At 39.1% G+C, this 26,587-nt stretch overlaps 1 protein-coding gene across 1 annotated transcript in view; it reads right to left on the minus strand.

The window, feature by feature from the left end:
- Nucleotides 1-26,587, minus strand: part of Nup358 (Nucleoporin 358kD) — a 343,965-nt gene that overhangs the window by 213,609 nt on the left and 103,769 nt on the right. The window contains exons 6-11 of the mRNA XM_067157834.2: nt 26,396-26,534; nt 25,866-26,034; nt 14,951-15,051; nt 13,617-13,740; nt 7,618-7,833; nt 4,573-4,693 (exon numbers count right to left, since the gene is read on the minus strand). Coding sequence (XP_067013935.2) covers nt 4,573-4,693; nt 7,618-7,833; nt 13,617-13,740; nt 14,951-15,051; nt 25,866-26,034; nt 26,396-26,534 — 870 coding nt within the window. The remainder of the gene's footprint in view (nt 1-4,572; nt 4,694-7,617; nt 7,834-13,616; nt 13,741-14,950; nt 15,052-25,865; nt 26,035-26,395; nt 26,535-26,587) is intronic.

Raw genomic sequence — 26,587 nt, forward strand, 5'->3', positions numbered from 1 at the left:
ACACCTGGATCCTTGCCATTGCCCCATCATGAAAAGTAATAACTGCGCCTAGTACCCCAATATTCAATGCACACAGTCCCACAAACACGTCTTAAGGCTCATGTTCCCAGATACAACTATTTACGCTTTTGTTGGGTTCTGGGTCTTGCCATGTAAACATTTCTTCAAAAGATCAGGATGGCCTAAATCTCTGTATATAGGTTCGATAACTTCCATAATAGAAGAGGGGAGAGAATGTTTATGGGTATAAGTTCTGCCGTAGCTTGGGCTTGCTGGAATTTGCACCATGAATCTGGACCTTTGGGCCACAGGGAATGCTGAGGATATTCATCGGAACAGTTACGAAGGAAAGTTGCCCATACTGCTCCACGCATTGCACTGAGGTCATGAGTGTTTCTGCGTATTGCCAACCCGAAATATGTTTGCAGCAAGTCTATTTCGGCATCAGTCAATCGACCAGGACCACCAAAACTCTTTCCATCACTTTTTAGCTTCCTTAACCAACACACTAAACGTTTTTGAATGTGCCCTGCACACTAACTTCGTAAGTCACCTCATCACCATAAGGTTTATTAACCGACAACAAACAAAAGAACCCTCGGCTACTTCGCGCAGCTTGTTCCGGTTCATCCCGATGTTACCCGACGAATCAAGGACAAGCACACGCGCAGCTGGCTGACAGACATGCCGGCTGTCAAGCTGGCGTTAACACATACTGCAAGTAGCTGCAGTCAGGCTCTTCGACTGAGGTTATTCTTTCATTAAAGCCGGAAATGCAATGCAATTAAAAGAACGAAAGTAAATGTAAAGTGGCCAAAATCATTAAGCATTGAGTTAAATGGAACTACTTACAATACCCAAGTTGTAAACCATATTTTTTAAAATAAAAAATAAATGTATACTGTTCCAATAAGCGTACACACAGAGGACATAATATGAACAACACAAAATAACCGAAGATACTCTCTGCTACAGTCAAGTATCTTTTCTGATTTTAACACACGCTTCAATTTGTCCAGTGTAGGTACAGTTTTTTCATCACGTAAAATTCGCTTATTTTCCGACGTATCACATCTTTTGTGAAGTCGTCTGTTTTGATACTTTTCTTGTGGACTGTTTTCTTGCCATCAGGTGTAGAAAAATGCAAACGACCCTTGGCCATAGACGTCTTCCCTTCCGCTAAAATACGTTTCACCAGTGACTTTGAAACCCCTGTTGCTTCACTTGTTGAAGCCACTACATTATAATTCAGTTGATGAACTGTTTTCTGTTCTCGTAAGTGAGCAGCTACTTTATACTATTTCTCTGGCTTGTCCCCTTACAGGCTGTCCAGATTTGCTACCAGACTTCGAAGTAGCAGCCATAACTACTGTACACTTAAATGACACACTCACTAGAATAACATTGTACACAACACTATATAGCTGAAAGACTGGGCTGCCGTCAATTATTTTTCGCTGCTGAGCGGCTTTAAATGTGTGTGTGTGTGTGTGCGCGCGTTGGCATACCAGTTGCGCAACTGCCGATAGTTCTAATTCTGTTCTTTACACAGTCAAGAATTTAGTTTATTCACCTGGTTAATGTGCTCCGTAATGAGTAATGACCCTTGAAGGTCGCTAGGTAACACTGTTCAACACTATATACATAAAAACATTTACCAATACAGTACACGCTACACACGAAGGAATTATAGGACTATAATTAATACAACTAAAGAAAGAAATGCGAATAAAACTGACAAAACAACAAGAGCGCTAAAACAGATACTGAAGTGACACCGAAACTCTTGTGTAACCGCGCTTCACAGTGTGCAGAGTACGGTGGCCAGGCAGCATGTGACCCCCTCCACTACTCCCTATGATGTCAGACGTCCACTCGGAGAGAATGCGCGGAGAAGTGTGCTTTGCGCAGGTTCTTTTGTTAGTTGCAGGGTAATAGCCTCCTGAACTTTTGCAAAAGCTTTCGAATCACATTCTCCTAAATATCTGAAAGGTGGATCCTTCCCTATAATATTGTACATCTTCTTATACCTGACACCTGTTTCTTTTCCAGATCGACTAAAAATTTTCAATGCCCCAGCCGATTCCATACCACTACTAGTTCAGTCATAGTTTTAGGATCCACCTTCTCTCTCTAATGCCTTGATTTTTTTTTTATTTAATCTTTTTGATTTTATTACTCCGTATAGTAGTTTCTGACTTCCCTGACTATCTTCCTCAATTTTGTTCGTAAACTCTCCCCAACATTTCTCCTTTTCTTCCTTGATACTCCTCTTTACTTGTAGTTTCAATCTTTTGTATTCCACATGTAACCTTTCTACCTTTCTCATCCCTCTGATACTTTTTTGCTTTTCCTTATCCATTTCTTTCTTCGCCTTGTTCCTTTCTTATATTTCTTTTTTTTTTAAATTTTGTCTGTCAACCACCGTGTCTCCTTTCCCTCAAAATTTGCTTTTGTTTTCCCGCATACCTCAATTGCTGCTTCCATAAATGTCTGTCTTAAATTGTCCCACTCTTCTTCTCCACTTTGTATTTCCATGTTAGGCAACTTCCTTTATATCCAATCTTGGAATGCCATTCTTTTATCCTACTACTCCAATTCTCAAATCCTGATCTTTGGTTTCTTCAGTACCATTTCAGGGATTTTTACTTGTTTTAACTCCACAATTAATAATCTATGATCACCTTTCATACTTTCTCAGGGGATTATCTTCATATTCATGACGTATCTTCCCCATTCTCGGTCTGTTATTATAAAATCTATGAGTGTTCCATAATGTCCACCCCAATAGTGTTGAAGAAGCTAAACATCAAGTAGAAGAACTGGAACGATTAGCAGTGTAGGTTGCAATGAAAATTTCTTCCGAGGAAATGGAAACGATGCTATCTTTTCAAGACGACGCTTCACGTATGTTAAAAATAATACTCAGAAAATAAAGGTTGTAGACAAATTTAAATATCTTGGCGAGATTATAACTTGGAATGCTGACAAAAAAGCATCCATAGATAGAACTCAAAAACCGAGATGAGCACAACAAATTACCTGTCCGAGTTACAACAGTCTCTCTCAATTAATGCTAAATTTCAACATTATTACTCTGTCGTTAAGCCAGAAGCAACATATGCAGGTAAAACATTTAAACTGAACACCCAATCAAGAACATACAAACTGAAGAAGGTTGATAGAAGAATTCTTCGGACAATTAGTAATTTTGAAAAATCAGATTGATAGCCAGTGGAGACTTTTGCCAAATTCAATACTTTACAAGGAAAGTGAATCGATCGCTGACACGATTCAAAAACTGAAGATTGCATTCTATGGACACACATACCGCTTACAAATGCTGGACTCCTGAAACAACTTTTTGATTTCTTTTGGAATAGTAAAGCAATAAAAACACATGGTTTAAAAAAATACAAATGGATTTAGATGAATTGAAAATCACGCACTATCAAATTGAAAATACAGAAGAGAAACCGATTCTAAACAAGTACACAAGATTATCACTAAAAATATTGCAGCGTAAACAGTATGTTATATCTCCAGAAGAACGGGCTGCAAGATCATCCTGAATGAAGAAGTTTTGGGAGTAGTGAAGTGTTAAAAGCTGAACTACTACTTTCAAGACTTTGTTGATGATTTTAGTTCCTAAATAACTAAAATAAATCACCTCTGTTGTTTAACATTTACTCAGAGGCAATCTTTAAAGAAACATTGGCAGACTATGATGGGATCAAAATTACCGGGAAAATCAAAAACATCAGATATGCAGATGATACTGTTGTCATAGCTGATTACATGCCTGCCCTTCAGTGCATGATAAACTCCTTAGTTTACAGTGAAGAGTTTGGATTATATGTTAACCCCTCAAAGAAGAAACTGATTGTGTTCTCTAAGAAGACAATTCGGACAAATATCACAATAAAGGATAAAATAGTTGAACAAGTGTCTTCTCGCAAATATCTGGGAACCATCTTGGATGACCAATGTAACTCCAAATGGGAGGTATCTAAAACTGAGCAGGGCAGGAAACAATTCATTACCATGAAGAAATTCTTGGTGAGGTCAGATCTCACGTCTCCAACCACGAATTCGTATGATCTGCTGCTATATTTTCTGTTCTCCTACATGGATTTGAAAGCTGGACTTTGGATCCAATCATAGAAAAACGTATTGATGCCTTCGAAATGTTCCTGTATTGCTGTCTCTTGCGGATATCATGGGTAATGAAAATCTCATATGCCTAGGTTTTTCGTCGGATGAAAAAGCAAAAAGTACTACTGCTCACCATACAACAGAGGAAAACACTATACCTAAGACATGTGTGAGAGGTGAGTGGTATCAGTTATTACAGCTTATTATCGAAGGAAAGATACAGGGGAGGAGATCTGTTGGGAGAAGAAGAAATTCATGGCTGAAAGACCTTCAAAGATGGCACTGCTGTACTTCAGAAGTGGCATTCCATTCTGCGCTGTCAAGATCAGAGCTAGTTACGTGGATCGCCAACCTCCGCTCGGAGAAGGCGCCTTAAGAAGAAATAAATAAATTATGTATGCATGTTCATACACTCACCATTTGGCCTGGTCCACTGTACACAGCATCTCAGTGATGTTAGCTGGCAAGGTGCTAGGCCTATCATCATTAGAGAAACCTGCAGCCTGTTGTTCTTCCAGATTGGCCTTGGCACAAAATACTGAAATGAAATTCAAGGAGTACTAAATAACAAAACTGCAGATTTTTGCTGTCTCTATGCTAGTGAAGTTTCATGAATGACATCCTGGAATACCATTAATTCTTCACACATTTGTTCTTTGCTTTATTACGCCAGCTGCTTCCAGTCTAGCATCATAAGATTATCCAGTCAAGACTTGAAATGATTAGAAGATTAAAACATGTGGTTTAGGAGAAACTGTCCATTTATTTATCAGTGGTGTGCTGAAGTCAAATGTCACAAAGAACGAGACAGACTGTGTAGTCACTTATAAACAATGAAAAGAGCAAAACAAATGTCAAATTAAGTCTCACACAGAGCAGCCAATATAAAGGGTTACAAGTGAATATGTATTAAGTGAATAGATAAAACCGAATACTTTGCCTTCGAAATGTTACTGTTGGAAGGGCCCTATTAACCCATTCTGCTACAATGACTGGTACAGCCACAAATAGTTCCACATTCATTAACATGCAGTCTCTGGTACAACCGTCGCCGTGTACTAAAGTTGGAAATACATCCGACTACCGATTTCTTTCGATTGTGATGATGTACTTTAGAATTACATTCCTAGATAGTGTTAGCGTGTATACATGCTAATGTTATTACCTGAAGGCCATTGTGTCAATATTTATTTAGCTTCTAAAATTGGTCATCTTGTTCATGAAATGAATGCTACGAAACAAGATGTCTTGTAAACATTGCGAGGAGGAAGAAGAAAGAATTATGCAATATCATATGCCATATCTTCTTGACAGTGGTGAAGAAGATAACTCAATTATCTGATAGTAGTTCTAGCAGTGATAGTGCATCTGAGAACTGTGACTCCACTAGGAAAGTGATAGTGAAGATGAAGATAACTTTGTACATAACCTCACCACATCAAACAATTCGAACTGGAGTTTGGCCAGTAATGTTCCGAAAGACAACGCGTGTGCAGTTGTTGGGGAGCTAAATACTTCAGTCAGGAGGCGTCTGGGTGATAATGCTACAGAATATGACTATGCGAGTCTGTTCTTTACTGACACTTTTTGGGAGGGAATTTGCAAGGAAACCAATGCCTATGCAAATACAATTCTGGAAGATGTCATCCTTCCTGATTACACCACTAGAGGAGGTCCATCTCAAGATAGCACACCAATGAGACTACAGGGAAGGCACTGGGGTCATTTTCCTGAAAAGATTGCTCTTAGAGCAAGTAAATCAGCCCCATCAAGGAGATGTAAAGTCTGTTTTGAGCGTGGAATGCAAAGTTGCCCTCCACATGGATGGATGTTTCAAGACGTACCATATCTTAGAAGACTTCAATTAATTGTAGTAAGCTAAACTGTAACCCAAAATGTTTGATGCAGTATGCTTTTGTAACCATTTTAGCATCCATAATATAAAATGTAGAAAAAATAACTGCATTCCAAGGTACATATTTCAAGGAAAACATTTGCAGGGCAATGGGTTAAGCTGTGAAATGAGCAATATATAGGGCGGGGATCATAATTTTCAATGGAACCATGATAAAACCTTGATATTCTGGTTCCCCACAATAAACTGAGCAACTTTTAATAAAAACTCCCCAACTATGAACGGTGTGAAAATGTCGCTCAGAGTTTGTTGGCGCATGCATTTCAGTGGGCTTGGCAGAAATATGTAAAAGCACCTTCTAGCTAGGTGAGGAGAGCGACAGGCAAAATATCTCACTCCTAATTTCCCTTGAAAGCCTCTGTGACGACTGATGGCAGAGCTATTGAGGATCCGACCAGCCTTCGGGCTTAATACCATACATACATTACATAAATAAATAACTGCTTATCAAGCAGTTGTACGGTGTTTAATTTAGTTTAAGACACTTTATGAACTCCATGGAAAAATTATCAATAAAGGGCGTAAGTATTGCAGTTTCAAAGCCACCTAAACTCTCAAGATACGTAGTTGGCCATGTATATTATTTATGTGGTTCTTCCAGATTCAAAAATATGGAATATGCCACACATCCTGACTGAACACTACACTTCCTGAATAGCATGGCGGCGAGCTGGTATGACATGGGCATACAAAACTGTCACAGCATCTACAAAAATGCATCGACCGAAATGGTGATCATGTAGAAAAATAGCTAAATGTTCAAGCTGTAAAATGATGTAAACCATTATAAAAAAAATAGACCAAATTTTTGGGATTACCTTCGTAAATACTGAAGACAGCACAATTCAAATACATGGGTTCTTTCATAACCAAACTCTGTTCTTTTACTTCTATTTCATATACCACAGGGTCTATACTAATAAATCGACGAAGTCCGCAAACGTATAAAGATAGGGAAAAGTGAAAACAGACATGAATTTATGCAGCAATTCCAGCCTACCTAAAAACTTAAAACATCAATAACAAGTACCTAAAATATCCATGAAGAACCTGCAACAGAATCAGTGTTTGGTGGGGGATGGGGGGCGGAACTGTGACTCTGAAGTAAACTAGCAGAGAAAAAAAGAGAGAGGTATGAGGTACATGTGCTTAGGAATAAAAAAGTATTGACACAAAGTAATGAAATGTTAAATTAATCCAAAGATACAAAATAATTCAAGTAGATACCTGACCAAATGAACTTTATGCCTTTAATTTGAAATACAACATGGAAAAGCTTTACCAGTTCGTTAATGTTATAATGTAACAGTCCTCTTCATTGGTATTACGTATTCGTCACCAAATTTTTTCTTAAATTTCATTGTGAATTGAACATTTATCAAAGCGGACAGGTACCATTAGTATTAGACGGCAAATGCATCTTTGTAAATACTGTTTTTGTAAAGGGGCTTGGGTTATACAAGTTGTAAGGATCAAGCAAGTAAATGAGATACCTTCAATAAACTTAAATTTCTCACCTTTACCAATTTAAAATTGTTGATCCTTACCAGCAGCATAGAGAAAAGCATCTATATCCAGCCTGTTGAGAGTCTCCACTCCGCACATGATGAGGTTGTTACACGTTAGTTGGAGGGTTTCGAACACCAAGCAGCGGAAGTCAGGACCAAGTCTCCCTGCACTGCTGCCCACGCGTTTGTTGGTGAATTCTCGTAGTCCTAACCATATCATGTGATGCAAGGAGCCAGGATGCAGTTTTTGAGAGGCTACAAGAACACAAGGTTTTTAATGAAAGGGACAGTCAAATTTCTGTACCGAGATCTTTATAAATATAAAATAACTTAAGAATTTTGTCTGTACATTGCTCAGAATTTTAAAAGAATTGCATTTCTGTGTTGGCCATGTCCACAGCAACAAGGAAATCCACTTTTTAATTTTCCGTCACGTTTGTATGTATGTCTGTACGGGCATTACAAGAAAATGGCTGAAGAAAATTTAATGAAAATCGGTATATAAAGTCGGGTAATGATGCACTACAATCTAGGCCATAAATTTTATTCACACTGATTGAAATGGTAGTTTAGGGGAAGGCCTAAAATTTAAGTCTCAAATATTCATGTTATTAATTGCGCTATTGATAAAATATATATAACCAAAGTTATATAGAATTAAAATGACCCATCACTTATGTCTTACACATTTTTACCGTACCGGCTATGATAACATATTTGTTAATCCTGATTTTTGTTGCTATGCTAAGCATTGTTAAAATGGAAATATTGTTTAATCATGTTAACTGGTGATGGTTTTTGTCACGATTGGTGTCAAACCGCATGGTCACTAGTTCGTATCAACAAGGAAAAATGTGAAGATAAGAAATGAGAAAAAATCGTAACGAAACGACCGCTTGAAGAATGAGACGAAGGAGTCAGAAAGAAGGAAGGACTGCCTTTTCATTATCTGCTCTAATAGCCCAGAATCAGAAGAAAACTAAATGTGAAGGCGTACAATATCGGAAGCTCATAAAACTGATCAACAATAACATACTGACCACTGTTGCGATTTGTCTCTTTTGCTGCAACTCATCCCCGACAGATGGGATTACTGATGCGTCCTGAGTAAAATAGCCTGCCTGAATATTGGTGGAAAGTAGCTGGGGAGTTAGATAACTGCAGCTAATAGTACATGTTTGTACTTGAGTCAGCTCTATTATCCAGGCGCAGAATAACCATTCTGTGGATTAACAGCGATTTTTTTATTTTCGCAAATGTTTGTATACAAGATGTGAGCTTAGACTCCCTAAACTCTGCCCTACATCATATGTGACGCGAAGTAGCACTGCGTATGTTAAATTACCTTATACCTTGTGTGTCGGAGAAATTCATATTGTACACAATGCGAGTTTCCAATACCAGTAGTTAAAATGTCAGAACTGAAGCGGAAAATGAAAAGTTCTTAGAATTGAACAGAAAAATGAAAACTGAACAATTTGAAGATTAAAAGGCAGAACTGTTAAACAACTAGCACTAAAAACTGGAATAGGGGAACAAACAGTACAATACTTGGGAAAGAAAATTTAATTCCTTCCGTTAATCTTCGATTTCAGACAAGATAAGGAAAATCAACACATGAAGATTCAGATAAGTTCAACCAGTAGAGGGGACAGGGAGTAAAAATATCAGGAATAATCTGTGCTAAACAAGGCAAACATTTCTGTACATCTCTTGGTTTGGAAAGCTAAGAAGGTTCGAACAGCGACAAGGAATTTGCAAATTCAACATGCATGGACAGATTATCATTTTCATTGATATAAATTTAAAATAACCCTAATTTTTATGCCAAATTTCATATTAGTCATGTTTTCATTTATCCATGCAGTGGCCACCATTCAACAGAGAGGATAACAGAGTTGACAGTAGTAGTAGTAGTAGTAGTAGTAGTAGTAGTAGTAATAGTAGTAGTAATAGTAGTAGTAGTAGCAGCAGCAGCAAATGGCCTCAGCTACAGTGTGCACGCATTTAAATTTGACATCGTCTGGTGGCCAGCTCATCAATGTTTATGTTCTATCTTACTCTAGGCCTACTGTACTCCACACGGCCTTACTTCTAAATTGACGTTTCGGAGAAAAATTAGCATTGCCTTAACCTCTGTTGTGAGCGCGCTTGTGCCGCAAGAACAGCTCATACAATACGACCATGGTAAACACCCCCGTAAAATGTAATACCGTATTCAGAAAAGCGAATGAATATGGATTGGAAACAAATTCACAAAAAATACACTTACTAACAACATCCGACAGAATACCTTAGTAAGAATTAAAGAGAATAAGGAAATAACACATCACTCACCGCTACTGGCTGGCACAAGAAAGAGGTTATGAACAACAAGGGGAACACTCCACTGATCTCAGTCACATTCTTGCCACTTGTCATTCCTGAACTACACTGCGACATGCTAAACACGCACCGAACTAATTACCCTAAGTATTACACGGACATAAAACTACAGATGTTTTTATACATTGAATTATTAAACCTGTATTGTACTAACTTATGCTATGCTAAACTCTAAACTACGCTATACTGTACTATAATAGAGAGATAAAGACGAATATGAAAAACACTAATTACTGAAGAAAAAATGCAAAAGATCGCAATATAAGTTTAAATATCTTGCTTATCGCAACACAAATTTTTGCTATTACCGCTTAGTACGATCACATTTTTCTTCACCCCAAAAATGTCTGTCATCCCCCATGAAAGGACATGATTTCAAGCACAGCCAAAAGCTCTCGCCAAAGGAGGCAGGTTGGGAAGAATTGTGCGAAAATGGGGAAAGGCCTTGAATTCCTGAACTTTAGGGTAAATTACACCTCCGAACTGTTAGCCTCCGGAAAGTTCAATTTTGCTTGACGGTTTTCAGTGATACTGCTGAATAACCCAGTAATCCTGTTTGAGCCTGTATTTTGCATACAATTCAGAAGTTAGAAATTAATTTTGTAGGGAGTGATTCAGTGAAGAGTAGTGAATATTTGTCATGTGATAGCCTACCTACGGATTAGAAACATAAATCGTGTGAAGTTGACTAGCGTGGTGCATTACTGTCTTGTGGTAGCCCAGTTATCACATAATACAGCAAAGTAGCTGGGAGTTCACCTACAAGGTCACTTACATAACTGAGAAGCAGAGGCTGGCGTGGCAGGAAATATACATTACAAACTGTAGTCATGACAGGCAATGAAAAACATACATCTATTGTCTCCAGTATACATGGAAACTTGCACCTCGATTTTCAACTTTGCACTTTGCTGTAGGTATCAGAACGAGTGTCCGCCTCCGTAGCGCAACAGTGTTATTAGCTGCCGTCCTCAGGGGCCCGGGTTCGATTCCCGGTACTGTTGAAAATTTAAGAATGGGAGGAGTGGTGGTATGTATTTTAAATGGTACATTCAGCTTATCTCCAATGGGGGTGTGCCTGAAAACAGCTGCACCACCTCGGGATGAGGACAAGTTTGCATCACAACGAGTGAAGATACCAACACCACCATAAACCCAATTCCACAATTGGGTTCTTTCCAGTAGTTTAAAATTTCTGAAGACCGTATGATGACCTGTAGTTTCTTGAATACAGACTATACTCGCTGCAAAGTGATTGATTACCTAGTCTAGCTCAGTAAGATGCCTGTCATAAACATTACAGTTCCACTGGAACAGTGCCAGAGTGTGGACTCGTTTCAATTTCTTTTAGGTTATAAGCGGCAAGCCACGTTCTAATCTAAACACTGTCTCTGTCTCCCTCCAACAATGGAGATTAACAATCAATGTCCATCACTTCATCACCAGACAAGGTTTCAGAGGGGTAGAGGGTAACAGAGTTGTTCTTCAATGCTTTTTGGCAGCAGGAGGGGTTTCTCAATCTGTGCTCATACAAACCCTCTGGAGGGAGGAAGAGCCTGGGAAGGGCCAGAAAAGACACTCCAAGCAATGGTACACAATGCTACCTCCACCAGCTTTGAAGCAGCCTACACCAACCTCCTTGGGGAAGTGTTCCTACCCTGCAGAGTCAGCTCTGTCACCTTGGCCAGCATAGATTTCTTTGTGGCCGAAGGTGGATACAACCACAACTTCAGGCTTTTACACTTTACGGCGTTACTCACTGAAGGAACTACCACCTTTGGCCCAGTACTCTTAGCAGATGTTGGAACAAACTACGAACTTTACAGCCTTTGTGCTATAACACTAATCAATGTGCTTTGAAAGAGCATTCAAGAAAATTAATTTATGGCGAGCTTCCTGGTAAGAAAGACCATGCACGGTCTTAATTTCCTGGATCATCTTTTCACTGAGTAGACAGGACGATTTCCATCTCAAGGAGAATGAAGACCAAGGTAGCTCGTGCATGTTTGGAGGTAAGCACCGATCGTCCCATGAGCTTTTCAACAACAAGCACACAGATTTTGTTGGAAAAGAACAAGATACCATGTGTCAATCCCTGACAATTATAGCACCGTACTGGATGTGGAATGTACTATCGCAACGATTCGTTATTACCTTGACTTTCTCAGGTAAAAATGACAATCTGATGGAGACAACAAAGGCACTAGTGACAATATTATCAAATTTGACTTTGCACATAATGAGAAACGGGTATTTATATCTACCATGAAATAGTTTGTTCAAAATCAGGTGGCAATGAAAGATCACTGCGAATCAGAAGCAAATATCTGCCCTCTTTGACTTGGACAGGAAGACTACCACAGTGGTCGCACTTTAGCAACCCCTCAGCTTGAACCACAGTTCATGTCTTCAGTAACAACCACTGCGCATCTCCTGAAGTTCAAGTTCACCGTAGACACCTTTGTGTCATTGAAAAAAATAATCAAGACCAACTGAAGTGATTTCCATCGGTCCCGCTAGCAATCGGGAAACAAGGGAAGCTGGATCCCATGCTTTCACACTGTTCTTGTTCCCAGGGGAATTAAATATTAAAGAGAATTGGTGGCAGATGAACCTGAAGAGGTTCGATCATTTCCAAGACGTGTACAAAGTATCCTCTCTGAAAGTCACAAACTCCAATCACAGGCACTGTAGATGCCATGCAATCTAGGCAATACCCACGTGGCATGGAAGGTCCGATGTGAAACGAGGCCGTACAGGCATGTACTTTAATAGTGTTCCTCTGTAAAAACAGTTGGCCGTGCAGAAATCGTCCTCAGCAAGCTTATGACTTTTCAATAGGTTCTTAATGTCCCATAACTAAAGCGAATAGAAATAAGAGAATTTTAAAATTTCCTTAATGCTAAATGCAGGTTTTGCCCCTGCCCTATTGTGAATTACGTTACATCGAACATAAAATTGCATTGCTCTTATAGAATAATTTTCGGGACTGAAAATTTCTTCTGTTAAGTGCAGATTTACGCTAAATCGAGTCACGCAAATCGGGGTTATACTGTATTAAACATGTAAGAAAAGTGTTGTTTTGACTACAAAGCAATGCTCTGACGGAACAAAAGAAACTTATTTTTTGCTTAGAAGGGGAAATGATTAAAAGATTTATAGTACAAACTTTTCATAAAGATAAAAGTCCAAATATAACACTATTGTATTATTTTCTTTCCCCATCTTTATGTGACCCCATATTCATAGTTTCCCTGCATCCAGTCATAGTCACTTTCCCCCTTCTTCACCAGGTTTTACTGTACACACAGGAAGGAACTAGTAGCAAAAACACAATGACTGGTTAGTGATTATTATATCGAAAAGGCTTTGTTTTATCTGCTATGCAAAGCTTTCACCACAAAAATTTCATACCCTTTCCTTAGATAGGCTTGATTTTTGTGTATGTAGTCGTATACAAATATGAGGAACAGGGAAAGGGACAAAATATGATGAGCATAAAGGCATGACAGCGTGTGCAGAGGGAGGAAGAGAAAGAGGAGTCCAAGGAGAAACATAAAACTCCTCAAATCATTAAATGAAGTCCATCTCAGAAAAGATTCAAAAACCAGTTAAACGACAGCAAATAACATCTTTGCTGGTTTAAAACTTACTTTCATCATGAGGTCTAAGTTCAAGGATGGAAGGCAATTCCAGTTGTGGCTCAATAAATGAGGAATGTTTCACGAAGTGCGAAGAGCCAATAGCCTGCTGATGATCACGTGTATTGAAGATTTTCTGAAAGAAAGATTTTAAAAATATTCAAATTACCACTTCATTATTTTAAAGCTGATTATCTCTTTTAAAGATAAGATTTGCAACAAAAAATTGTAACAAAAAGAAAGCACTTATAATTTTAGATCAATTCACAGGAGGTTTTCTTGGCTTGTGTTTAAGTGTAATCCTGAGTTCTGTATGGGAGCTATTGCCTGCTTAGAGTTACAAATTTCATTGGGTTCAGTATTGAAGTGGGATTACAGTAAATTAATTAAAATTATTTCAAGGTCCACCTATTCAATACAATGACATTTTATTGTGATTTAATCACAAAGGTACAATAAACATCCCAACCCGGCAGGTTGTACAGTACATAACATTGTACACTAAAACATAAGTAAATGGAAGAATACAAAAGAACTAAGATTTTTACTTGAACTCGGCAACTCATAAGCACACTTAAATACACCTAACTGTAAGAAGAGAAAGCTACCACTGCAAACTTTGGATGACTTGTATCATGATGCGGACAAATTTTTAATTTAAATTACAAAGAAAAATACCTTGTTTTTAAATTACAGAATTTTAGATTTTAAAATCTGGATTTCGGTAATGAGACAGATGTTCTATAAATGACGAATTATCCGTATTTCAAATTAAACCACAAACAACATGCAAAACCATACCTCATGTTTTGGGGATGAGACCACCTTCAAATTTGGCGGGATTCTGAATGAACCAATTTCAAGTTTCGAAGTTCTACTGTACTGCTCAAATTATGTAGCTATAGGAATGGAACAAAAAAGAAAGGTTTTTTTTTTTCAATTGGTGTAAGTCGCACCGACACAGATACGTCTTATGACTACGATGGGATAGGGAAGGGCCGTAGTCTTAAGGTACAGCCCCAGTATTTGCCTGGTGTAAAAATGGGAAACCACAGAAAACCATATTCAGGGCTGCCAACAGTGGGGTTCAAACCCACTATCTCCCGAATCCAAGCTGACAGGTGCACACCTCTAACTGCAAGGCCAACTCTGTCATAAAAAGTGTCAAATCCAGTTCAACACACACTGTTCTTAAAATTTAATGAGGAATGATTGGGTAAGAGATTAAATGGCTATTAAGTTACAATGTTATAGTAACCATTCTCCTTCCATGTTATAAAACGAGATTACTTGGCTATTGAAGACTGAATCAATAATCTACAAAAATTGTTATAGAAATACCATACCTGATACACACGCTCCCTCCAGTTTCCAGAACAGAACTGTCTGACATGATCCTTAAACTGGGTACGATTTTCACGCTGCAGAAGGCCCAAAATTACATGCCCTATAGAAAAGGAAGGGAAAAAAGAATTTAACGAACAAATTGAAGTGAACATCAATGACATTCCAAGTAATACAATGAAAACAGATCATTGATGGAACAAAGGATTAACCAACTCTTAGGAACACAATGGTTAGCAGTTGTAACCAACTAAAAATTCCATAGAGGATGGTTGCTTAGTTGTACCTCTTAAAACAAGGACACAAAGGCCTCTGGCAGAACCCCTTGTGTTATTCCCTGATCCATATTATTTCAAACCACAACACATAATGGGCAGCCATCTAAATGGGCACAGCAACACATACACTTGTGAAATAATCTTGAACTCAGATGCAAGGAGTAACTACTAACTTCTTGACCAAAGATGGAGCATACAAATTTAAAAAATTGCCAATTGTCCAACACAATGAACAATAGACTCTCATAAAATTTGTTATGCGTTGGTAGGGGGAGGATGACTATGACGACACACAAAATTATGATGGACATAACAAGCTGTTCCGGGATGTTACTACTGGTTTTATATAAACTGACATTGTTTCACAGTGTCAAAGCAATGAGAGTATGGGAATGATATGATGACATTCATTGACATTGAAAAGGCATATAACAGTGTCCTCAGGACTATAGGTGGGCCGGCGTAAGGTTGCACATGACAGCTGCGCACAATGTTGGTCACACTGCATTGGCGCACGAAGCGATGTTGCCGCCGTAACAACAGCTGATTGCACGACACACGAGTTTTTAAAAACATGGGAGAAATGTTTTTAATGTCATCGCGACGATACACAATACAAATGAAATTGGCCGACAAAAATCGAAGTTTCAACTCACCGATTATTCATCACACAAAATTATACGAAATAAATATACTACGAATTTCTTATTAACACGATGTTAGAAAATACGGAAGAAATCGGCCGACAAGGATCTCACTTTAAATACACCAATAAATGTTAGAATAATATACACCAGTGGTAACACAAAATGTTTCAAGTAAAATCTATAAAATTTACGAACATTTAGAAACCGTATTTTCATACCTGATTCACAAAGGTAGAGGCTCGATACCCTCCAGATCACTGCCATCACTACCGTCGCCTTCGTTGTCATTGTCATCATCATCTTGGCAGATCATCAACTCCTGAGAGTCACTGATGATGCCATGTATTGCCATTGCCGAGTAAATGAATGCTGCGACATGGCTAACTTTCTTCTTCCACAAAGCCGCTTCCATTCGAGCAGTACTCTCCCGGAACAGTCCTTCCACTTCAGTAACTGTGAAGGACTTGTTATTAGTGCGTACGTAATGTTTTACTTCACCCCATATCGTACCAAGTCAATGAAGTTGAAGTGACAGTGGTACCGTGGCAACCTAATAACCTCGTGCCCTTGTCCCTTCGCTACCTCGTCGACATTTTTTTCGCGTTACGTTGCACCGACACAGATAGGTCTTATGGCGACGATGGGACAGGATAGGCCTAGGAATGGGAAGGAAGCGACTGTTGCCTTAATTAAGGTACACCCCCAGCATTTGCCTGGTGTGAAAATGGGAAACCACGGAAAACCATCTCCAGGACTGCCGACAGTGGAATTCGAACCCACTACCTTCCGGATGCGAGCTCACAGCTGCGCACCCCTAACCGCACGGCCAACTCGCCCGGTGTCGCCTAATTTAGTCATACACATATGCGCTGGGATATTGTTTTACTGCAGCCATTCCACTAACAGTTCTTTACGGGCGCTCGAAGTAGGGGTCTCGTCCATTATCACGGAGTGGTAAGGTGCATTGTCCATAATTATGACAGAAGGGACTTTGAGCTGTAATAATCGTACTCGTGTCTTTGTATTGCATCAGCCTGGAAATAATTAATTCCTGTTACAGGTGATAGCTTAATGCGTTTCTTTCCCGTAGTGCTGTGAAACAAGTCCCTACTATCAGCCCCGTTTCCGCTACTGCTATGTTCCCCAGTCACTTTTTCCTTCTGTTCTTGAAGGCGAACACCTCTCTGAAAGACCTAATGTTTGACATATGCGTTCCACGACATGATCTGCAGGAACAGAGAGACGGCTATACAAACGTACGAATTTCCTCTCCCTCTCATAAAACTCACGAGTTCTCCGCACTAATTCTAATGCCTGACTATTAAGGGACAGTCCGCGGCGCAAAGGATTATCACTTCGCGCTTCATGACTACGTTGTCATTTTCGAGACATCGCACTGCGTTCGTTAAAATAAAATTTCACACTTATCTTACAATGAAAACAAAATTTTCATAAACGCGTGAATCACTCCTGACCACGTGCTAGCGGCGATAGACAAAACGGCAACACTTTAATACGGTAGTCAAGCTAGTTGTAGATGGCACCACTATACTACCCATATTGCCAACAACAATCAACTGAAAATAGTCCGTATTTATTTTGTGGCTCGTTTAAACCTTATAATATTTTTTAAAATGCTCATATTTGTGTAAGCAAATAAAGGATTACAAGCACTGTACGGAATTAAATACGAATTAACATGAATAAAATGCGTGACTGTATCCGACATAAAAAGTAGTGGATTGGTCATTCTGATTGACGGGTGACGTTCATTTTATTTTTGTAGTTGTGCCAACATGACTTACAACTGTCAAGTGCAACCTTGTGCCGGCCCACCTATAAAGTTCGGGACAGTCTGGTGCAAAAAGGAATTGGACAGGGATTAATAAAAATGATCATGACAATGTACAAGGAATGCTGTAGTTGAATGCAAACACAAGTTGGCAAGGCTAGTTGGCTCAAAATCACTAGTGGGCTGAGCACTGATCTCTATACATGGATGGCTAGTAGCTTGGGTAGCACTAAGCCGAATAGAAGATGACTGGCGTAGTAAGATGGCAGCGAGCGCATGTTGCAGTAGACCACAAGGAGCGCGCTTGCTTTGTTTATGCTTAGTTCAGTGACGCTAGGTCTCCTGATTGTAGTTCCACGGGTGCTCTGTTCTGTTTTATTGCAATACCCCACACATTTACAAAGGAATTAAGATGAAATACATCAATCAAAAATCACTAGTCTTGATATTTCACTTGCTGAATTGAAACCACATGTTACTTCTGCATGTTAGTAAAATATAAACAAACAAGGGAGCCATGCTTGTACTACTACGATTAACACAAATACAAATTCCTAAATGTAAATAATATAAATACATAATATATTTAAACTATCAAAGTATACATGTGTGGCAGATATAAATTGAGTACTAACTGGAAGAAGTACAAGGTTCTCTCCGTCAGTTCAAATTACAATATTCCCTAACATTAAGCAGTAAGCAAGTGACTGTCAGCATGCCGAAGTGTACTTCTATGCCAAATACGCCGCAAAATACTTGAATATCAAGCGAAAAACACACAGTAAACTATCATTATGCCATTACAGGAGAAGTGAGTGTGGTTCTGGGCTTTTAAATGTCCTGCGGGCTGACATTATATGGCTTCTACAAGCTTTAAACAAGCAGGAATTACTAAAATAAAAAACATTTTATGAAAGAGGAAGAAGAACAAGCAGGAATTACTAAAATAAAAAACATTTTATGAAAGAGGAAGAAGAGGGCTACTTTTGTATAAATTTAAAAAAACAAGTTTTTGGCTCAAAATTCAGTCATACCCCTCCTGAAGAATGCATAATTTCATGGCATACATGTATAAAATTTACAGCAATGTTTCCAGAAACTGTTCTTCACTCGTATTGTATTGCCTATCGCTAACTGCATGTATTCAGCACCTAAGTTAATATTTGTCGGTCGTTATTATACACTCATTTTTATTGCTATCCCGGAGATTTACTGACCTCGGAATGACCTGTCGGTGCTCCCAATGTCCTTATGCTTTGAGTAAACATGTCCCTATATTTTTAATTATTCCAATGCGTCATTAATTGCGATTTCAAACTGATTATATTATCATTGCTTCCCCATAAGGTGAGCTCTAGGATGGGTACACCAACATGGCGGACCACGCGTTCAACTTAGCGTATTTTCTCCTGCAGCGGAGAGCTGCCATCAGCGATCCATGTATAGAGATCAGTGGGGCTGAGACAGGAATGTGTTCTATTGCCAATCCTGTTTACAATAATAATGGATGACATCATGAAAACAGCAAAAGCAGCATATGGAAGAAGAGAAATGAACACATAATTTGCAGATGATATTGTGATTTGGGGACAAGACGACATGAAGGTTCAAGAACAGTTGGATGTGATGAATGGGAAGATCAAAGAATGTGGATTGAAAATAAGTGTAGAAAACAGTAAAACTCTTGTTATGACTGGAGGGGAGAAAGAAGGGAAACGTCACAATACACTTGCGGACAAGCCCCTTGAAGTAGTGGAGACGTTCAAATACCTGGCAAGTGAATTAACGGAGAATGCTCGACTGGATGTTGAAATTAGCAAGAGGATTCAAGCTGGAAGCTGTTTCTATCATGGTGTAAGAAACAGGTTATGGGATAAAGATGTGTGAATGGAAGCAACGGAAACTATGTACAAGATGTATTACGTACCCATAACAACTTACGGAGCAGAAACTTTGACAATGACAAAGAAGGCTGAGAGTTGAATACAGGCAGCCGAAATGAAGTTCTTGAGGAGTATGATACAGAACAGTAGAGACAAAATAAGGAAAGAAATGGAAGAAATTGGAGTGGAAAAAATGAATGATAGAATAGAGAAGAGCCGACTGAGATCGTTTGGGCGCATAAAGCGAACGAGTGATGAAAGAATGCCATAAAAAGGGGCGATGGAAATGCAAATGCAGGGAAGGAGAGGCCGTGGACGACCACGATTGAGAAGGAGACAATCCAACGCAGTATTAGAGAAAGAAACCTGGGACACAGTGCTGGAGGACGAGTGGTGAAAAGACCAAAGAAAGGAGAGGAACCATATTTACCCCTACCCGGCTACAGCTGGATAATGGGGTATTATGAATGTTTCATAGTAGCAATCATTTCCAAGAAGAACATTTCTCTCTGAACCTTGATTTTTAGTGAAAGGATTTTAAGGTGCAACACCTTTCCAAAAATATAGCTATTTTCATACAGCTACGTCAATATATGTATTTGGGGACAAGAAATGAAGCAAAGTGAACCCAATTTGTTGCGCCTCGTGCACTTTTTTTTTTTTTTTTTTTTTTTTTGTAAAATTACCAGTTTTCCACCTTCTCCCTTTTATTTCATGCTTCAGCACCTTTTTCCTCCACTATTATCTGCATTTTTTAAATTTTATAGGGTACAGTATCTTTCTCTTCTTGAAGAGATTTTTAAAGTTTATTTATTGATGGAAGTAATGAAATCAACCCTGAGATTAATAACAAACTAAGATACAACATTGTATCAAGTAAGAGAGCTTTTATGGGATGACATGGTACCCAAGAGAACGAAATTATATAAACAATATTTCATACCAATTTTAACATACGGACTAGAAACGCTGGTAACTAATAAGAGACAAGATAGTAAGATTCAAGCAGTAGAAATGAAAGTTTAAGCACATCGGTTAAAAAGACAGAATTCGAAATATTAAAATCAGAGAAGAGCTAAATATAGAACCGTTAGTACAGAACATACAGAAAGCAAGATGGATGGTTCGGACATGTGAAAAGAATGGGAAAGGTATGGGTAGCAAGAAGGGAATTGGAAAGAAGTTAAGGGTAAGAGACCAGCTGGAAGACCGAGAAGAAGATGGGTGGATCAGACTTGAGAGGACATTAGAGAAGCTGGATTGGATGTGGTGGATGTAACGGAGCAGGAAAAGTGGAAGGACAGAAAGGAGTGTAGGAGGCTTGTTAACCACACCCGTGAGACTGGAGTGGGACATTGACGATGATGATGATGATGATGATGATGATGATCAATTCAATCAATAAGTATTATTTATGGAAACCATCAGTAATTCATATCCTAGCAACAATGGCCAACCTGTACCTGTGAAATCAAATCAAGATTTAAACTACGTTCACATTTAGTACCGACATGAATATAATGGTTCCACCCATCGACCGTGTACTCTCTTGTTGGCCGTCTTAGCGTTTTACCAGTCTAACCCTGAATGTATTCTTCACAACACAAAATCATGCCAAAGATTAAGAAGGAGAAGTTTTGATCCCAAGTTCAGAGGTAGTTGAGCATTAGGGAGAACCTTGATGGATTTGCTGAAGACAAATTTGAATTAAATTTTTTGAATAAGTGTAGAAAATCTCCAGGATGAGGAAATTAGACAGAAGTACAGTAAAACCTCGTTAATTCGAAGTCGTTGGGACCCAAAAATCGGACTTCAAATTACGTGATTTCGAATTAACCGCCAATTCGCAATTCAGAAGTACCAACCCTTGCCGCATTACAAAATATTCTATGGCCCGTTACTGCATGCAGTTAACCTTGATTCACAGTTTATACCCTTCAAATGCCATGAAAAAAGAACTATTTCCAAAATGTATCCAAGAAGATGCATTTAGAGTATCCAAGTAATGCATTCAGACATCTCACTGACAAACATAACCTCACGCAACGAAAGAAAGAAAAAAGAAAAAAAAAGCACGATTCAAAGATGAGGAGAAATCTATGCTTTTTATTAATTGGATTACTATACTGTATGCGTTGTAGATGCCTTGTATTTACAAAGGAAGTACCCGATGCCCTTAAAATCGAACTTTCCTATGACTCTATCCTTGTGCGATTTCTCACCATGGCACTTTTCTCGTACTTCAGAAATGTAAACACTTGCCGCGTCACAAATTGTTCTAAGACCAATTAATACATTCAATCACCTCGATTCACAGTTTAAACCTTTCAAATGCCACGGAAAAAACTATTTCCGAAATGTATCCAACAAGGTGCATTTACAATGTTCAAATAATGCACTTGGATAAATCACTGACAAAGATAACCTCACGCAACGAAAGAAAAAAAAAATCACACAATTCAAAGACTAGGATAAATTATGCCGGTCCCCCTGTGCAAATACATTATTTTTTGGATTTCTGTACCGTTTGCATTTTTAAATGCTTTGTACTGGCATGGAAAGTGCCCGACGCCCTTAAAACATTGTGGTTTATCGAACTTTCCTATGACGAGCGGATAAAGTTTCTCGCTTCCATCCCATGTGCACTGCAACGCACTACTATGACACATTTAAAACCATAAGACCGGTTGGGCTTGCATTAAAATAAAGCAATGCAGTTTCACCGGCAATGACAATATTGTTCTGTGCCTACAAATTTATTATATGAGCTACCGTACGTTTTTTCGTCAACTGTTGTCATCGCCAGTGTTCGCGGATTCCGTTTTTCCGCACACTGCCTGTGGCGTGATATTATGGCGTTCCTTAAAAGGTTGAATACAAAAGAATTCAGATTTCATTCTACTTAGCAATCATGAAGCGCACTATAGACTCACCGAAGTGGTTGTATGTGCGGAAAGCTACCCTTCCACGTTCCGGAACGTGCGTTCTATTATGACGCGGAGCAGATAAATTTCGAGTTGAAATTACTCTGCAACACTGTAACATACTATTGTTTTAAAATGTAAAGGCAGTTTCGAATTGAAAGTCTGAATTTCGGTAATGGGGCCGACATTGTACTTCGAATTACGATTTATCCGTATTTCGAATTAAACATTTAAATAACATGCAAAACTGTATCTCATGTCTCCGGGAACGAGAGCTTCTTCGAATTAGGCGGGATTTTGAATTAACTGATTTCGAATTATCGAGGTTCTACTGTACATGGATTTGATTAGTGAGAACTTTCGAACATTAGGCAGTAAGCAGGTTCAGGATATAGGAAGAGAATGGGTGGCATCCAAGCATGCTGTAGCAGAAACAGCAAGCGAATGCCTAGGAACAACTGTGTAAAGATGGGAAAAGGTGAACATCTTTGTGGAATGAAGAATTGAGAGCAGCTTGTAAACGTAAAAAAAGGCTTATCAGAAATGGCTCCAAACAAGGGCCGAGGCAGACAGCGATTTGTACGTAGATGAAAGAAAGAGCGAAACAAATAGCTGTTTAATCCAAAAAAAAGAAGTCTCAGGAAGATTTTGGTAATAACCAGAAAAGGCTAGGTCAAGCAACAGGGAATCCTTTCTGGACAGTAATAAAGAATCTTAGGGAGGGAAAAAGAAAATGAACAGTGTTTTGGGTAATTCAGGTAAACTCTTAATAGATCCCAGGGAATCACTGGAGAGGTGTAGGGAATATTTTGATCATCTCAATGCAAAAGGAAATCTTCCTGGTGGTGTTGCGAACAGCCAAGCTCATGGGGAGGAGGAAAATGATATTGGTGAAATTACGCTTAAGATGGAAAGGATGGTAAATAAACTCCATTGTCATAAAGCAGGAAGAATAGATGAAATTAGACCTGAAATGGTGAAGTATAGTGGGAAGGCAGGGATGAAATGGCTTCATAGAGTAGCAAGATTAGCATGGAGTGTTGGTAAGGTACCTTCAGATTGGACAAAAGCAGTAATTGCACCCATCTATAAGCAAGGGAACAGGAAGGATTGCAAATACTATCAAGGTAAACTCATTGATTAGTATACCAGGCAAAGTATTCACTAGCATCTTGGAAGACTGGGTGAGATTGGTGTGCGGTTAGGAGCGTGCAGCTGTGAGCTCGCAACCGGGAGATAGTGGGTTCAAACTCCACTGTCGGCAGCCCTGAAGATGGTTTTCCGTCGTTTCCCATTTTCAAATCGGGCAAATGCTGGGGATGTACCGTAAGGCCACGGCCGCTTCCTTCCCATTCCTAGGCCTTTTCTGTCCCATCGTCTCCACAGGACCTATCTGTGTTGGTGCAACGTAAAGCAAATAGAAAGGAAAAAAAAAAAAAAAAATAATAGCATCTTGGAAGGGAGGCTGCGATCAGTCGTTGAGAGGAAGTTGGATGAAAACAGTGGCTTCAGACCACAGAGAGGCTATCAGGATCAGATTTTCTGTATGCGCCAGGTAACTGAAAAATGCTACGAGAGGAATAGGCAGTTGTGTTTATGTTTTGTAGATCTAGAGAAAGAATACGACAGGGTACCGAGGGAAAAGATGTTCGCCATACTTGGGGACTATGGAATTAAAGGTAGAATTAAAATTAATCAAATGCATTTATGTTGACAGACTTCAGTGAGAGTTGATGGTAGAATGAGTTCTTGGTTCAGGGTACTTACAGGGGTTAGACAAGGCTGTAATCTTTCACCTTTGCTGTTCGTAGTTTACTGTATGTGGATTATCTGCTGTAAGGTATAAAATGGTAGGAAGGGATTCAGTTAGGTGGAAATGTAGTAAGCAGTCTGGCCTATGCTGACGACTGTCTTAATGGCAGATTGTGCCGAAAGCCTGCAGTCTTATATCTTGGAACCTGAAAATAGGTGCGATGAGTATGGTATGAAAATTAGCCTTTCAAAGACTAAACTGATGTCAGTAGGTAAGAAATTACACAGAACTGAATTTCAGATTGGTGATACAAAGCTAGAACAGGTTGATAATTTCAAGTATTTAGGTTGTGTGTTCTCCCAGGATGGTAATATAGTGAGACCGAATCAAGGTGTAGTGAAGCTAATGCAGTTAGCTCGCAGTTACGATCAACAGTATTCTGTAAGAAGCTCCCAGATGAAACTATCTTTACATCTGTCTGTTTTCAAGACCTCCTTTGCTTTACGGGAACGAAAGCTGGGTGGACTCAATATCTTGTAAGTTAGAAGTAACAGACATGAAAGTAGCAAGAATGATTGCTGGTAAAAACAGGTGGGAACAACGGCAGGAGGGTACTTGGAATGAGGAGATAAAGGCTAATTTAGAAATGAACTCTGTGGATGAAGCTGTACGCATAAACCGGCTATGGTGGTGGGGTCGTGCGAGGCGAATGGAGGAGGACAGGTTACCTAGGAGAATAATGGACTCTGTTTTGGAGAGTAAGAAACGTAGAGGACTGTGGCGACGTTTAATAAATTCACAGAGGCTTGGAGACTGAACGCTGAAAGGCATAACAGTCTATAATAATGTATGTATGTATGTATGTATGTATATGAACAGTCCAGATATGGAAACCTTTCCATCTTTTAACTCCCTTTGGGAGTTCTGACAAGATACATACTCCATTGGTTTCTGCAGATTTTGAGCAGAGTTTCTCTACGTAAGGATCTAATGAGCTCAAAGCACCAGCAACTGTTAAAAATATTGAGATAATGTGTATAATCCCGTATAACAAGTTTATTAACTATTAGAACCCAGGTAAATGGGATAAGGAAAGATCATGCCACTTGTTTAAACCTTAACATGTTTGATTTTATCACTACCTTCTCGTGTGTATTTTCAGAACCTTTCCTGCCCTCTTTTCCAACCATATCTTCCACCTTAAAATCCCTGTCCTATTGATTTTCTCCAAACCTTATTAGCAGTTTTGAACATGAGCTGCTACCTGCAGAATACTTTCTTAAGGAGATTATTTTTTTCAATTGCTCTTACGCTGCACTGATAAAGGTTGGTCTTAAGGTGGCAATGTGATAGGACAGGGCTAGGTTTCAAAAGAAAGCAACCATGGCCTCAATAAAGGTACATCCCCAGCATTTACTTGTGTGAAAATGAGAAACTAGACTAAAATTATCTGCAGGGCTCAGAGTGATGTTCCGGCCCATCCTACGTTCCCTGATCCACACAGTATATTTGCTGAGAGAGTAAAGAGTATGAAGACACTTTTGCTCAGAGCTGTTCCCAATCGATGGGAAAAGGAATGAAAAGGTACATACACAACGAACCCTGAATGTTAATACCCTGTCATAACATTTACTACATACCAGCCTGGCTGTTTCGGTAGGCACCTTCCTTCACCCACCATTCGGCAGCTTTCCGCCGTGACTTTGTTGCATGCAACAACCAGGAACCATTCTGGTCTGGAGGAGGAGACATGGCAAGCAGAAGCAACGGTGCAACCACACGACAAACATCTCGCCAGTTGCTTCGCTCCTGGTTGAAATATGAAAACCAATTAAACGCTCCACAAAAGCATGTTCATAAAATGTTGTTCAAGAAATTACTGAAATCAAAGCAAAAAAATAGACTAAAATGATCTAACTTGGGAAAGTGTTCAGATACCAATACATAAATGATGATAAAATGCTTTAAAAATTATGTCGGCAATTAAACATCTCCAAATTCATGTTTAGCCGTACCAATGCCTTTGTTTAGGGCCCTTCTATGCACCTCATCCTGCTATAAGCTACCACAATCTGAATTACGCCCAGCTCAAGAACCCGGAACTACAAAAAATTTCCCAGTGAACCATCCAATTAACCTCTAATTAAACTATCTGACCATAAATACTCACCTTCTTTGCTCTTTTCAAAAGCAAGGTCGCAAAGTGAAGACACAGTTGACCACGCTGATGGTTTAGGAAAATCTGGTACAAATCCTGTTCACTGCTAGGTGGATTTTGACCAGAAGCCTCCTCTAGTACCTGATCAAACCTGGAAAATAATATACAGAACATTAAATTAGAAGGAACACTTTCTTTAACATT

This window comes from Anabrus simplex, chromosome 14 (assembly GCF_040414725.1).
Source record: "Anabrus simplex isolate iqAnaSimp1 chromosome 14, ASM4041472v1, whole genome shotgun sequence".
Classification (NCBI taxonomy): Eukaryota; Metazoa; Arthropoda; class Insecta; order Orthoptera; family Tettigoniidae; genus Anabrus; species Anabrus simplex.